Source organism: Anoplopoma fimbria, chromosome 12 (genome assembly GCF_027596085.1).
Source record: "Anoplopoma fimbria isolate UVic2021 breed Golden Eagle Sablefish chromosome 12, Afim_UVic_2022, whole genome shotgun sequence".
NCBI lineage: Eukaryota > Metazoa > Chordata > Actinopteri > Perciformes > Anoplopomatidae > Anoplopoma > Anoplopoma fimbria.
Window position 1 is genome coordinate 13,330,863 of NC_072460.1, and position 15,286 is coordinate 13,346,148.

At 40.9% G+C, this 15,286-nt stretch overlaps 1 protein-coding gene across 4 annotated transcripts in view; it reads left to right on the forward strand.

Moving 5' to 3' along the window:
- The first annotated feature begins 129 nt into the window (after positions 1 to 129).
- Positions 130 to 15,286, forward strand: part of fmnl3 (formin-like 3) — a 33,748-nt gene continuing 18,591 nt past the window's right edge. For all 4 annotated transcript variants that reach the window (XM_054608866.1, XM_054608867.1, XM_054608868.1 and 1 more), the window contains exons 1-4: positions 130 to 728; positions 14,281 to 14,364; positions 14,512 to 14,592; positions 15,116 to 15,192. In XM_054608866.1, coding sequence (XP_054464841.1) covers positions 615 to 728; positions 14,281 to 14,364; positions 14,512 to 14,592; positions 15,116 to 15,192 — 356 coding nt within the window. In that variant the 5' untranslated portion in view covers positions 130 to 614. The remainder of the gene's footprint in view (positions 729 to 14,280; positions 14,365 to 14,511; positions 14,593 to 15,115; positions 15,193 to 15,286) is intronic.

Here is a 15,286-nt window from a genome sequence, read left to right on the forward strand (position 1 = left end):
GGGAACCGAAAATAAGTGATTGACAGGTCTTTTAACCTACAGGAGCGCCGCCTCCTCCAGTTCGGGGCGGGACTGGAGAGAAAACCTGCCCTCTGAGTGGAGGCAACAGCAAAAGAGTTTAATCAGGATCACACAACAATAATGAATGGAAACACGTCGTAGCCAAGAAAGTTGAGAAGCAACTTAAAGTAACTGTTACTCGGCATTTGCAAAATTGTCTGTCGCGAGGGGAAAATCCGTATGAAGTAATGGAGTGCCCAGGCAAATTAGAAACTACTTTCTGGAAGAGAAAGCATCTGCACTTTGATTGTTACTTTTGAAAGTATTTCAACGTTTTTGAAGGGACGCTACTGTGGAGCACACTGTAAACCCCCTAAACGCGTGAGCAAAGTGTAAATGGCATTTTGGGACAGTGATACGAGGCTACTGCACTGTCAGCGCTTTATCTCGTTTCGAGGAAATAGATTATTTGGATTAATCCGTTAAGGAAATTGTTGGAATATTTTTTTTTTTTTGTTGAGATTTCTTTTATCTTTGTTTTGCCTGGATTATCACCACTGGAGGAAACCTAAAGGATCCAAGTTGACCGGAGGACACAGCACATCTGGAGGAAAATGGGTAATATAGAAAGTGTGGACGGCCAGTCGGAGATGAAGCATCACATCATGCCTCTAAAGGTTCCCATGCCCGAACCCACCGAGCTGGAGGAGAAATTTGCCATTGTTTTGGTAAGTTGTGATCGTCTTAGATAGTTGTTGTCCAAACGTCAAAATAGATATATACACATGTTAACTTCAGATAATCTGACTCATAAATGAATGCATCATCTACAGAATACAAATTAAAACTAGTGGCATCATAAACATCCCTAATAATGGATGGTGTTTCTGTAACAAAAGTGTGTATTTGTGCTCTTTTGTTATTTTGTTACTTGGGCTTACATGAAGGTATAGTATGACTATTTACATTTCTGTTTTCGTCCATTAAGAGCTGCTGATATTTTAAATGATCCGACCTGAGCTGTCCCGCCCCTCATTCTCTGCCTCTCTCTCCCCCTCTCTCTCTCTCTCTCCCCCTCCTCTCCTGCGGTTCTTTTGTCTCCCCTAAAGTCAAACTCAGCGTTTGGCTGAAGTAAGCATGGTGAGAGTTAGCAGGGGTCGGCATTATACAGTATATCTTTGAGAGAGCACTTCTCAGCATTCTTCACCTGGGGGTTTTTTTTTTATAAAGTTTTTCGCTGCAGGCAAACCATCTGAAAACAGCATTTTCTGAATTCCCCCAAAACTCCCACACCCGAAGAGTTTCGCCTCCCTCCACTGTCCGCATCAGGCCGGAGTGGAGCCGTCTGGGCGCTTTGTATTAATGAGCATACAGTCAACACCCACTTGTACCGACTATCAACACAGTCACGCACTGGCTCTGTCATACTGGGGACTTTACAGGGTTTTTTTTCTTTTTTCAGGAACAATCATGTGGACTTAGAATAACTTGATCGTCAGGCTGAGGAAGTCAATCAGTCAGTCAGTCAGCCAGTCAGTCAGTCATCTCCAGCGGTGGAAAAGATATAATCTGTAACTCTACAGTAGCTGAATTACATAGTCCATCGTCACACAATTAACCAGCAACTACTTTGATCAGCAATTAATCAGTTAGGGTCAAATTTTAAGCAAAGATGCCAAACATTCATTGCTCCTGCAAATGGGGGGTTTTCTGCTTCTCTTTTGTCATATGTGAAAGTAAACAGAATATTTGGGGGTTTTTTGGGGGCTGTTGGTTTGACAAAAATATGTGTGAGGGATATCTTTCCACTATCTTTTGACATTTTATAGACCACATTATGAATTTAAAAAATAAAGTAAATACTGAAAAATATCTTAGGTTTTTGAAAAGTATTTTATTCAACTAATTACCTATTACAGAGTAGCCTATAGCAGTGGTTCCCAGTCTGGGAGTGGGGACTTGCAGTGGCGCAAAGGATTACAAGATAAACCTGAGGGGTCACCAGATGAAAGGGATAATAAGAAGGAAACAATTGCAATAAAGTTCTTGTACACCAGAAAGTCATACAGGCAGGTGCATCTAATCAGAAACCCTAACTGGCTCACTTTGTTCACAATATTTTGGTGCTCAGCCTGTAAATTCATATAAATATTAGTATGAATTTTACCTGATAACTTAGCATAAATTATCAGGTAGAAACAGTTAGCCTATATTTTGGTTTAATTCATACAACAACTTTTGATGTTGAGTGGACATTGCCTGACTTTAAGTGGTCACAAGCCAAAAAGGCCAGGAACCACAGTCCTACAGTAAAGCAACATGGCACAGTTCTGAAAATACAACATTGCAGTTTGCTTTGGACAGAAAGCTGAGAAATAATTGCCACTTTGAAGAGAACTGGCCTGACCAGGAGAATGGGTGCTAAATAAAATAGTTACATCAGAATGCCACATTGGCCTTTTCATATTGACACAGTGGTGGAATATCTTTTCTCAATTTTGTGTTACATTTAGTTGAGTAACATTTAATTAATGCGGTATTATTCACAGAACCAGCATTTGAGTTGCATATTCGAGTACTTAAACCATCCAAAAAGAAAACAGAAAGCTCAATAACATCCCTTATACTTGTTGCTCTGCTGCAGTGTGTCATCCAACACTCAGAGTCAGAGAAGCATTAAATACATATTTAGAAAATTCATAAAGGTTTTTATTACCATACTATACAGTACTATAAACTATGCAGTTTATTTTTGTTAAACAGTGGCATGGAGGTTTTTCACAGGTACTTATTTAAACCTAACCACACCTGGCCTTGATTTTCAGCTGTTTAAGACCTTAATTACAGCATCAAGCAGCAGAGAGCTGGAGTCTTCACAGCATTGCTCAGATGTTGTCTCATTGTTGAACACTTCGTGGATCCTCCACGTTTCTGGAATGAAGCCATCATTTGGTTGTCAGAGCTATCAGCAGCTACAAAGTAAACCCCCTCATATGAAGAGACTAGCACAGCAAGAAGCCATTCAAGGTCTGCTTGTTGACTGCTTTGCTAATCCTCAGCTATTATGACAATAATTCACTATGCTACACTGTCAGTACCATAATGACAGCTCAAGTCATGTCTCTTTTACGCAGATGGCTCATTGCTTGGGACATTTTATACCAAGTTTTTCTATGGGATTTGTAGTCGTCATATTTCCTGTAAAGAAGGGAAACATACATCCTGCCTAGAGACTGGAATAATTTTCTGTTGTTTGACTGCCCTGCAACACAAAGTCAATCCCTGTTATTATGTTCAGCCGTGCAGAGCAGATGATTTCTATGCAAGAGGCAGTAGACTCAACATTTGAGCTGTGTTTTTGACTGGGAACATTTTTCAAGCTCTCCAACCCCACCCCACCCTACCCCATAGTAGCCCCAGATTTCCTTTACTTTGTGGGAAAGAACAACATGCTTGTATATTTTAGTGTTCTTATCAGACAATGGACGTCTCTCTGCCCTGCTGGCCCCTTGTTTGGAGATAAAGGCACATCAAAAGCTTCTGTCTTGTTGGTTGGAGCTCTTCAGGGAGACAAGGCCATGGATCAGTTGTCTGGCGGTGGCTGTAAAGCATCATATACTCCAAAAATAGTCTGAGTGATTCACTCTGCTTTTTCTGAACTGGGCAGGTTTCTTTTTTCCGTGTTTGTGAGTAGGGAAATAATAGGCTTCGTCGCAGCCTCAGAAATAACACACGTTCCATAAATGGATATTTTGAAATGGGTAAATTTCCCTTCTCTGGACCACTGTGTTTCCTGCTGCATGATGGCATTCTGGTGTGAATGGATGTGCCTGCATCTGCGTGGTGGGACTGCCCATCTCCTCTCAGACACAGCTCACAGACGTCCCGCTGGACTGACAGCAGCCCATAATGATGTCATGGGTGCAGCAGCTTACGCCAGTGTAGTAATATCCCAGGGCTAATGACTTTAACAGGACTGCTCTACTGTAGACGGCGGAGGGGAGCAGAGGAGGGGTGAGATCCCTGGTTCAGCTTCAACTTCTTCATGCGGTCTGCTAATAAAATGTCCATTCCAACCGGCAGCATGTGCTAAAGACATCGTCTCCTTCTCGTCTCTTTTGTTCAGCATCCTCAGAAACAGCCTGAGCTCTTTTGTGGCTGGAAACAGCTGCCTGGCATTTTCCTTTCTTCGTTTTAACGGGGGAAATTGCATCGCTTCCAATGCTCGTTGTGGTTGGTTTGCTTTACAATAAGAACTGTGTTCCTGCAGGCTGCAACATGACATTAGTTTAGCTGGTCAACCTGGACCTCACAGATGCACAGCATATAAGCCATGTCTTTAAAAGTATACCTTAGTCATTGCTAGCATACTCTTGATAGTTTTAGCTGATTTCCCTCTCTCTATTATCCTTGCCAACTCTTACTTATCCTTGCTATTCCAAATGAAAGTGGAACCTCTCATTCACTCACTCACTCAGTTTTTCCTACCCTCACAATCCCTGAATTTACTGTGGGTCTGTCCTACACAATAACCTTCTCCATATGACTCTGTCCTAATGAAAATGATGTGAGATCAGTGAGTGGCATTTTCAAAGGTGCATGCCTGGCCTGAGATCCCCTTTCAAAGTGCCCGAGCACCAATCCACCACTGGATTCCTGCGGTCTAGTCTCCGCCGGGGCCACAGGAGAACTCAGAAAGGGAAAATTCTCTTTGAACTGGCAGCGTGCCACTGTTCTAGGTCGTAATGACTTTACCAACATTATTAAATAGCGCACACATTTAAAAAAGCTGTTATGGGTGCAGCTTTTGATTATTTACACCACCTAATTGCGTTGGAAACCACCCTAACCGATTTGTCTGACTCAAAGTTTTTATACTATTACATCAGGTTTCGTCACGCTTTAATGTGCCATTCGACTTTTCTTTTGAGATTTGACTTTCTCAGCATTAAGTAGCAGCAAATGCTGGGAAAAATCCAGATTAAAAAAAAGTGGTTGAGAAATCAGACATGCTGACAATGTGACTCCAGCTCCCCGTCTGACATCACTGTGTCTTGATGGCTGAAGTCTAAAGAAAGCTCCAGTGTCTGATAGATGTCACTCAAGTGGAACTAATGGAGTCAAGCTGTGCGATGTGTTTATTGGACATAAAACCTAAATCATTTTCATTTGTTGACTGGTGCTCGCAGTTTATTTATGTGCCTGGTATGTCTACCACTCCCTTTCTCACATGCAACATCTTTTCTAAGATAAGAATTATCTTAGAAAAGAATTAAACTAATGTTTGAAGTGTGTGTACATCTGGCTCAGCCACCCACCACTATATCCCAGGAAGAGGGGGATCATGGGAGTAGAGAGCACATACTTAAATTAGGTTTTAGAGCAGTGGAGCAGGCATGGGGGGGTTCAGCACAAGGCTGTCCACCTGGCTTTCTCCACCCTTAGGCTACAATTACCCAATCTGGACCAGCCTTTATGGGTAGTTTTAGTGCTTCTCTACCTCTCTCCATGTCGTTATTTTGGAAAGCAAAGGTCAAGTTAAAGACCATGACTGAGCAGATATAACATGTCCCCATATATCCACATTTTGGGAGATGCATTAGCTGCTTATTTGCTTTCTTGCCAAGAGCAAGTTAAGATGATCAAGGCCAGTATTGTGTCTTTATGGAAAATATGACGCTACAGTCATTAGCTGATTAGCTTGTGTGTAAGTTGTAAAAACAACAAGTTTTGGTTGGACATAACCAGGCTAACTATTTTACCCTGTTTCCAGAAATGTGTGCTAAGCTAACCAGCTGCTGGCTGCATAATTGATGAGTGGTATTGATTTGCTATAGGTGTATTTCCCCAAAATGCCATCTATTACATTTATAGCCAGGCAGACCAACTTAGATATAGCACAAATAAATATTTGTTGTTTACTTTTTGAGATTCTATTTGGGGACAGATTTTAATTTTTCGACCTACAAGCGTAAGAAACAGCAACTAGCACAAGTTGTTTGTGCACATCATTGATCTGGATGTATTCATCTCTGCAAAGCAACTGCATGTGTTTTCCATTTCTATGCATATGTAAGTTTCTTTGGTGCATGCATTTGTGCGTGTCAGTGGGGGTTTGCATGCTTCTCTGATGCAGCTGCACCACGGCTGTAGGTTGGAGAAGTGGTTTCCTCCTCAATACAATGGGGACTCTGTCAGTCAGTGTTGTTTTAGAAAGGGGGCCTCATCCCCTGGTGCCCTTTGTGCCGCTACACTCTTTTTACAGGGACGCTCAGAAGACCTGCTGTAAGTCCGTTTAAAGAGCCAATGGATTATAGCAGCTACCTCTCCTACACACTCGTGATATGATGTTATTATCTCCCAGGCCTTCCTTAAATGACACACAGTAGCTTTTCTGTATCATTTCCTTTTTTAAGACTTCTGATTTTACAGTAACTTATTGAGAAACAAAGGGGAACTTTTTAAGACATATGACATCTTAATAAGATGATTCAGTTCTCATCTGGAGTCTACGTGTCTTGACCGTCTTTGGTTCCTCTTTCTTTTATTATCACCGTTTCCCCTTCCTCAAATACAAACCGAGAAGATAAATCCAATTTGATTCAAAACTTTTATTTGTACACAGCACAGGGTCAGATTTGTGGCCCCTTTCTCTTTGGCCAATCTTCATATTTTTAACAGGGCAGTGTGTCAAGAGGCCTGGCCGGCATGAGTTATTGAGTCATTCATGTACCTGCATTCCTGACATTCCCTTTGTATATCATCCGTTGGCTGGGGCTTCCCTGGACCCTGCTCGGACGCACGGAGGAGAACAAACAGGATGTTAGCCACGCAGGAATGAACGAGTACCTCCGATTCATCAGCGATTGTAGTATTTATTTATAACTCAGTCCTAACTGAACTTATATCCTTGTTTATGTTCACATTTCCTAGTTACAATGTTTAAAAAAACCTAATAAATAGGACAATTTAGTTGTCAGGTGGGATTGCTGGGATAGTTTGAGTTGTTTTGGAACACAAAAAGCTTTCTAGATAAGCTCATTCTCTCACGTTTGATGGTTGAGGAACATCTGGCTTCAGAAGGACATTTTCCTTTTTATCTCCGGCTGTGGCCATTTGCTCGGCTGAAAGAACCTTGTGATGATAACGGTCTCTAGCTATCACCGCTGTCGATCACTGCCGTGTCACCGGGTACATAAATGGATTAGCAAAGGGTTCTTGGAGGTAGTTCTTGATTTATCAACCGAAAAAAAACAACTTCCTGTTGTTTTGACTGGCTGTGGAATGTCCATTTGGCCTTGAGTTGTAAAGAAGGGACTGCAGGGAACGTTATTTCTCTCAACAGAGTGACTCAGAGCAGAGGTCACATAGTAGAAGATGTGAGTTCATGAGAGAAGAGAGGAGGCTTCAGAGTGCGTTCAGGCAGGGAAAGGAAAGGTTTTGGCTAACAGGATGGCAGAGGAGAAGGTCGGAGAACCTCACACCACAGCTGAAAACTGTGTTGCCTTTAAGCTCCTGATTTAATGGGGATTTAACACTCCATAATATGGATTTCAGCCAGTAGAGGAGCTTTGAGTTTTGAGGATGGAACAATTTTACTGATCATTACTGAATCATTTTAGGTCGTTTATCAGGAAAAGTTATTCAAAATTATCACAGTTTTTTAGATTTTTTAAGAAACAATTCACAGTTTAAGTGGGAACAATTATCCATAAATCAAATATCTCAATTTTTAGCCCAAATGTATAGCATACTATAGAGCTTCTTCAACTAAGAAGAGTTTAAGCTGTGTATTGGTTGAGAAATGGAAAGCAAATTATGTAAATTATGTTTGTATCAATTGTGTAACACAGTCGAAAATGTGGTTTGATCACGGACTCATGTTTGCATGTAAATGAGGTGTGCCCTTACCTGTTATGCTAATATCTAAATAAACAAGCTCTTAACTGAATCTGTTTGCTTAGTAAACACGGACAAAACATTAGGGGGAGTGGTCAAGAAAGAGTCCTAAACTCCATGAAAACCTTTCTTCTTGTCCTCTCTGATTTCTGTCCCTCCAACCTTCAATCTCTGTCTTTGGCAGAGCTGGTAGCATCTGCTTTGTTGGTCCTCCAGTATCTTTGTGCAGTACTCATGCTTTGTTGTGATTGCCTGGTTCGGGTTACCTCGACAAAGAGCGATGGGGTGATCGGATGACTGCTCGGAGAAAGGGTGTGCAGTGTTTTCTCACACTCTGCTCTGTCGCTTCCAGTTCCACGAGGCTTACCTGGGAGCTGGAAAAACACCTACAATTCATTCATACAAACATAAACACATTGTTAGAATGGATGTGCAAAAAACATGCACACGCTCATATTACACGTAACAGAAGGTACAAACATGACATTACTCATGGCAGTTCTTGATTTCCTGAAGAGTTAAGGAAGTCCCTGCACTACGGTGACGACAACCTCTCATCCTGTCCCCTCTCATTGTGTTTCCATAGCAAGGAAAAGGAGGAATCCAAACAATAGCGTCCAATTATGAAAAGCTGGTGTGATTCACAACTACGTTTACCATGAATGATGTCATTAAATAAGACCATCACGCCTTGTTAAGCCCCACCTCATGTAGTCATCGGTGTATGTGTCATGTACAGTGTGACAGACAGGCGCCCGGATATTGGTTTTCTATTTACCCTTCCTGTTCTTCTGTGCAGACTGTTTTTAATGTGGGACACATTTATTTTGAACTAAATCCATCCATCTCTAGCAAAAGGACTGGATCATCACTTTCTTTCCTCATTGTGGGGGCCTGAAATATGCTTAAATAAAACACAGTCCTGCCAAGTCACATATTCATTCTGTTTTCTTTGCCTCCTTGTTGGCTCTGCCTCCTGAAAGGGATCAGTGGCCTGCATTTTTCCAACCTCTTCAGACAGTAACCCTCATTTCAGCTGCTGGTCTTGTCTCCCCCCTCATTGGCTTGTCCAGTATTTTCATTTGTTACCAGATCATTGAAAAGTGTTCCTTTTTCAAAGCTAAAGTGTTTTGAAACAATATACGCCAGTTCTTTTTGGGGATTAAGAAAAATAGCCAGACACAATTCTTTCTCTAACATTTTTAATGATTACATTAAAAGTCTGCACATTCTATTGACCAATTTGTTGTTCTTGAAAAGTAAAATACAGACCAGATATCCGAGTCCTGGCAGCCATCTGAAATCACTTCCAATGTCAGCCTTTATTTCTCTGTAAAGTATAGCAAGTGTCACATGATTAACATCCACACAGGATCTGAAAAAGCTGATCCATGCTTTTATTTCTTGTAGGTTAGTAACCTTTGGCTGCTGAAACTGAAACTAGATTGAAAAAATATGTAACATCAACTCTTAGTATTGTTTTTTTTGTTATCTGTCTATAAATGAATTGATCAGTTTAGGCGTTTTACCATTTATTGACACTAGTGTAATTATTTATAGCTTTTAAGGGATACTTGGACTTTTTAGATGTACGTTTTCTTCAAATGAAGTGATCTCCTCATTTAACAAAAATATCATCTGTGAATTCCTTGAATTGCCATTGCGTAAGAAATGTACCAGACATTAGTGAATAAATTAACTTGCATTTCCTCGAATGTGTGCTTTTAGTTCCGTGCATTGTGGTGTGCAGATGTGACCCTTTGATTATGTTGGCTCTCAGTTAAGTTGTACTGTAAAGCCCTTCTTCCTGGACCCCGCCCTGATGAGAAGACACTCCGACTTGTCGGAGTTAAAGGGGGCAGTCTGGGCCTCAATGTCTGATCTGCCACAGGATCTGTCCAGCAGAGTAGCCTCTTTAGCCACCCACTCTTTTTCCTCTGAGCTGATGACAACTAAGTCTGGCCTGTGTAAACCCGTCAAAGTAGATAAAAACACAGACTGCGGGCTTCAAACCCACTGATAGAGCTCATCTTATTGAATGCATCTGCTTAGCTGGCAACTTGTTGGGTGTTTTAGTCTGAAAATAGATTTACATGGTATAAGACAGAGCACAAAACCTTATAATTGTGTCTTGTGTATTGTAATTATTATTAGTATTATTGCATACAGCTATGTCCACTTTACATTGGCTTACAAGCCACCACAAATTAATATAAGCTAGATCCAGAATGCTGCACATGCATTTTCAAACAATACTACAAAAAAGAGAATCAATTCAAATCTTTTTCACAAAAGGATTTTTGTCAGACCTTCACTGATAAACCAATAACCATGATTCACAGTAAATATTGGTAATTCTAACTTCTCTTCCAGGCTTTTGAGACCAAGTAAATGTGCTCTCTACAATAAACAGGCTGAGGAAATTCCAAAGGCAGGGCTCTAAAGTGAAGAGTCAGTTTGTCTTGGTGTATGGCGGTGTTATATCTTATCCTGACTGAAAGTGTGAAGCTGTGAAAAAGATCAGGGGGGAAACGTCTTGTCACTCTCTTCCATTTGTCTCTCTGGCTGGAGTTTCTAGTCATAAACTCAACTCAAGGCTGATTGTAAATCAGCTCGGATTAGAAAGCTGTCCAGTTCAGGGCAGACAGAGTTGCCCCGATGACTCTTCATGTCGGAGGTGACCATGGGCTCTGCAGCATCACCCCTCAGTTGTGAGGGGTGATGCGTGACTTGACTGCTCTGCTGAGTCCCTGATGGCTCTCCTGGACTCTCCATGCCTCCTTAACCTGAAACCTGACCCCCTCAACTACTTTAACTGTTGAGTTTTGAAAACCTCCGTCTTCCTTTGTCAACGGCTCGAATGTCTGTTTTAGAGTTTATGCCCTCTCTGTTGGCCGGTGTTACTCCTGTGCTTAATCCTCCTCCACAACATCCTTCCACCTCTAAACGGGTATCTCACTTTACATACTTCCCTTGGTTTGTGCAGAATATCTTCTCTTTTTTAGTTTATTTACCTTTCATTTATCCAAGAAATTCCAACACTATTTTCACTATCAATAAAACGATAAACCAAAATTCTCACATTAAAGTTTTGTATTTGTTAAACGATTAATCGCTGAATCAGAATGTATGTTGATAGATTTTCTGTCAGAAGACTATTCATTATTAGATCTTAGTTCCTCCATTATATCATTTTTCGCCACAATCATTTACTCCTTTTCTTTAACTAATTTTAGAGAAGAGATCTTTACATAAAAAGCAAAAAAATGATGTATTGGTATTTAAACAAGTTAAACTATATGACGGTTTCATACAAGGGAGTTTTTATTCTCTGTTTGTAACCTCGGCCTCCTGTTCTGGCTCAAAATGGGAGTCAAATGATTGGAGAGTAAGTGGTGATAATAAAACCGGTTCATCTGGTTGCGCAGTGTACTGGTGTTGTGTTTTAGCCGGATTGTGCTCTACACAGCACCAGGGGGCAAACACTGACCCTGCCCACCAGTCATTGTTAGCGATATTCTATGAGGAAAAAAATAGCTCAAATGTCAAAGGATGGGAATGGCACGGCACCAAATCAAAACAAAGCGCCACATTGAATCCTTTGTCGAGCCAGTCTCAGGTCAAACAAGAAAGGCCTTGCTGGAGGAGAGAGTCTGTGGGCAACATGGCAACATAACAAGCATCAGACATTTTTGGCATTTCTGTAGTATTTTACTCCTAAAATGGGCCGATGAATCCAAAGCTGTGTCACTGCCCCCTCTCCCCGATATAACCACTTCTTTCTAGCTTCTTATAAACACAGGAAGGGCAAGATTATATCACTGTGGGAGAAAGTGAAATTAAATTAGCTAAATTGGGTTACTTGGCTCCAATTACCCAAATCTAGTCAGAAAGGAAACATCCTCTCTGCCTTTTGCCTTGTTGCAAGAGAAACCGCATTTAACCTCCTCTGTGTCGGAGAAATGCTTTTTTTACACCCGTTTTTTTACAACATTTGTAGCTTCACACATCTGCTCACAATCCCACCTGTATTTGTTTACATTACCTGAGGCTGTAACTGACAAAGAGCAGAACCGTCTTAAACATCAAAGTCATGTGTGTGTCCTCATGGCTCGTAATGGCAGGGAACCTATAGTATTACACTTTTTTTTTCACTTTTAATTCATGTTTTTATGACAGAAATCTTTTTCAAATCCAATAACAGTCTGCAGGTTTTTACTTAATTTTGTGTGTGTGTGTTTATGTGTTTGTGTGTGTGTGTCTGCCTGTTTTCCAGTAACTCAGAATAAAATGACTACAAAAGGGAGCTTTGCTCTTTGCCTTTTTGCCCTACAGTTCTACTTCAGTATGCATGACTGACTGAGAAAGAAAAAAGAAACCATACTTTGGGTTTGAACAGATGCTGGAACTGAAAACATTAATCGATCATCAAAATAATTGCCAATTCATTTTCTGGCTATCGACTAATCAATTAGTCATATAAATGTTTTAGATGTAATTCCTTCATAGATGCATTAATTTAATTAATAAGAATTCAATGAATCCTAAATGAATACTGTATACATTAATAAAGTTATTAATGACCAATGCTTATTAAAGTAGTGTCCATTCTATGTTAAGAATGCTCAGAGAGAGATCATTTATTAGAGACAGATACAGATGTGAGACATTACTCTTCACTTCCCAGGACGAATGTCCTAGAGACTGTATCGGAGATGAAATTTCTCCCAAGAGACAGATGAGGAGAAAGCTGCTCGGGGTCAGACAAGAGAGGGAATTTACTACTATAAACTACTTCTATATACAGGACACATTCCTCCTGTAATTCTGGACATCTGGTATGCATGTTGCTTTTTCCCTCTGTCATGCGTTTGATTCATAAAGCAGGGTATGTCAAAGGCCCCATATGCAACATCTCTGCACCGTTTCCCACTACTGCTATAACTTTGTCAAGCATTGCATTTTTACATTTTTTGAGGGTTATTCTTTGGAATCCATCGGCATGTGCTTTTGACTTTGTAATTTCTGATTTCAGAAATATGCAGTTTAATGTGAAATTATAAGAAAAGCAGATGCACCGTTTCTTTACCTCATTCAACTTTAGACATGATGATTCATGATGTGCTGATAGAGTGAACAAATTCCGATGTGGAAAACTTGTCATAGGAACAAGTTTATTTCATTTTTCCATGTATCAAACACTCCCCCAGTGGAGGAATACTAGTGTGAACATCACATCAGGCCTGGGATGGGTTAACAGGGTGCTGCATTTTAGAGGGCAGGCTGAGTTATAGCTCAAGGTTAAAAGTCAAGCTGACAGGCTGTTTGTGGCCGGGCTGCTGGGGTTCTGTCGATACGGCTGTAAATGAGGGTTCCCAGTGCAAACAATCCCTCATGTCTCTTCAAAGAGAAAACGCTGAGGTGATCAGTTTCAGGGGCTGGCAAACTCCCTGATATTGTTGTGCTTCCTCATTTTTAAGATTCCCATGTTAACCCCCTGTTTCTCTTTGCTTAGTCAAGGAAGTTATTAGTCAAAAGCTTGTGTTGTTTAGTTATTTATTAATTGTTGTCATGAGGTCATAAAACGCTTTAAGTGGGTTGGTCTCCAAACACAAATTAGAGCATTTAGGGTTTAATTTGAGCCACAGTAAACTGGCTGCCTCAGGACGTCTCGTGTGGCGTTCAAGTGTTTTTTTATGGCTGGATTAGATGACAGGTCTGGTAATAGGCCTGTGCTTTGGTACGGGGTGTTGTGGTTAAAACCAAAGTGTGCCTGAACGATACTGAGACTCAAGAGTGCAGAGGAGCCCAGACCATCTGTCCTGGCCCCACAGTGGTGGAATGAACTCCCCACTGACGTCAGAACAGCAGAGTCGCTGCCCATCTTTCGGCGCAGGCTGAAAACTCACCTCTTCAAGAAGTACTACCCTGAGCCTTCCTCGTAGCACTTATTGCATTCGTATTAGTTTGTTGCACTTATTGTTTTCGTAGTAATTTGCTTCTGCACTATACTTTTGCTCTGGTTTATGCTCTTAGATGCTTGTTTAAGAAAGGAGATGCACTTATGACTTCTGGTGACTAGTAGTTCTCTTGAATACCTATGTTGCATACACTTATTGTAAGTCGCTTTGGATAAAAGCGTCTGCTAAATGACTGTAATGTAATGTAATGTAATCTCCTGGGGCAGGATGCTGAGTGTCAACACAGGAAGTGAGGTCAGGGTGTGAATCCCCAACATTTTCGACGCTGCTCTGCTCTTGGCGCCAGAGGCCCAGTCATTGACACACACTCAGTCAGAGCTGCTTTAAATAGTCAAATAAACAGAAAAGAGGAAATATGTGGTTATAAATAAAAACTAATGCTGGCATCTTCTATTTTCAGAATTCTATGAACCTGCCTCCAGACAAAGCGCGGCTCCTCAGGCAGTATGACAATGAGAAGAAGTGGGACCTGATCTGCGACCAGGTGCATTCAAAAACTCTGATTCGTAAACGACAAAACCAGCTCTCACGATGTACACTAACCTGCTGTCATCACTTTAATCAGTCTGCACCAACACAGTAACTTGAACAAACTGCACATTACAATGCTTACGCTGTTGTGTATTTTCAGGAGAGGTTTCAGGTGAAGAATCCGCCTCACACCTACATCCAGAAGCTACGAGGATACTTAGACCCCGGAGTCACTCGAAAGGTGGGACAATACCAATGTCCTCTAAAATATAATGTCCACTTAAAGGGGAACTCTGCCAATTTTACACATCGCAGTCTTAAATGTGTTGGGGAGTACTTTTGCATATGTGACATTTTTTTTATAAAGCCTTTGCTGGCTGCAAGTTTGGAAATGAAAAGATCTTGAGTTCTGTAGTTAGAAAGAAGTGATGTTACCAGACCTCTGTAGCCCACTCATCATCTCTGCTTGAGGGTAGGCTACGTTAGCCATTGCTAGCACAACCCACTCGAATCTCGGTATGAACTATCGGTGGTTGAGTTGCATTCTGGGTACTGTAGGTACCAACAAAGTATAGACAAAAAAGAAGAACGCATAGATTTTAATATGTTTTTATTAAACTGTCTATCGTGAATCCATCAAGGTAACAAAAGTGTTAATGCTAAATCGGTACTGTTTCAAAAGGAACCTGTAAACTCTCACTGCTTATTAAGTATTGAATAATTATATTTCTGCAGCAAAACACTGTGCTTTCATTGTGTTTCAGAAGTTTCGCAGACGGGTCCAGGAATCTACAAAAGTCTTGAGGGAGCTGGAGATCTCACTGAGGACAAACCACATTGGGTAATCAATACTTATCTCTCAGATTGTACACAGATCTATTTAATGGTGCACAAACCTGAAGGAAACCACATTATTGTTTTCCCTGGTAAAGAAT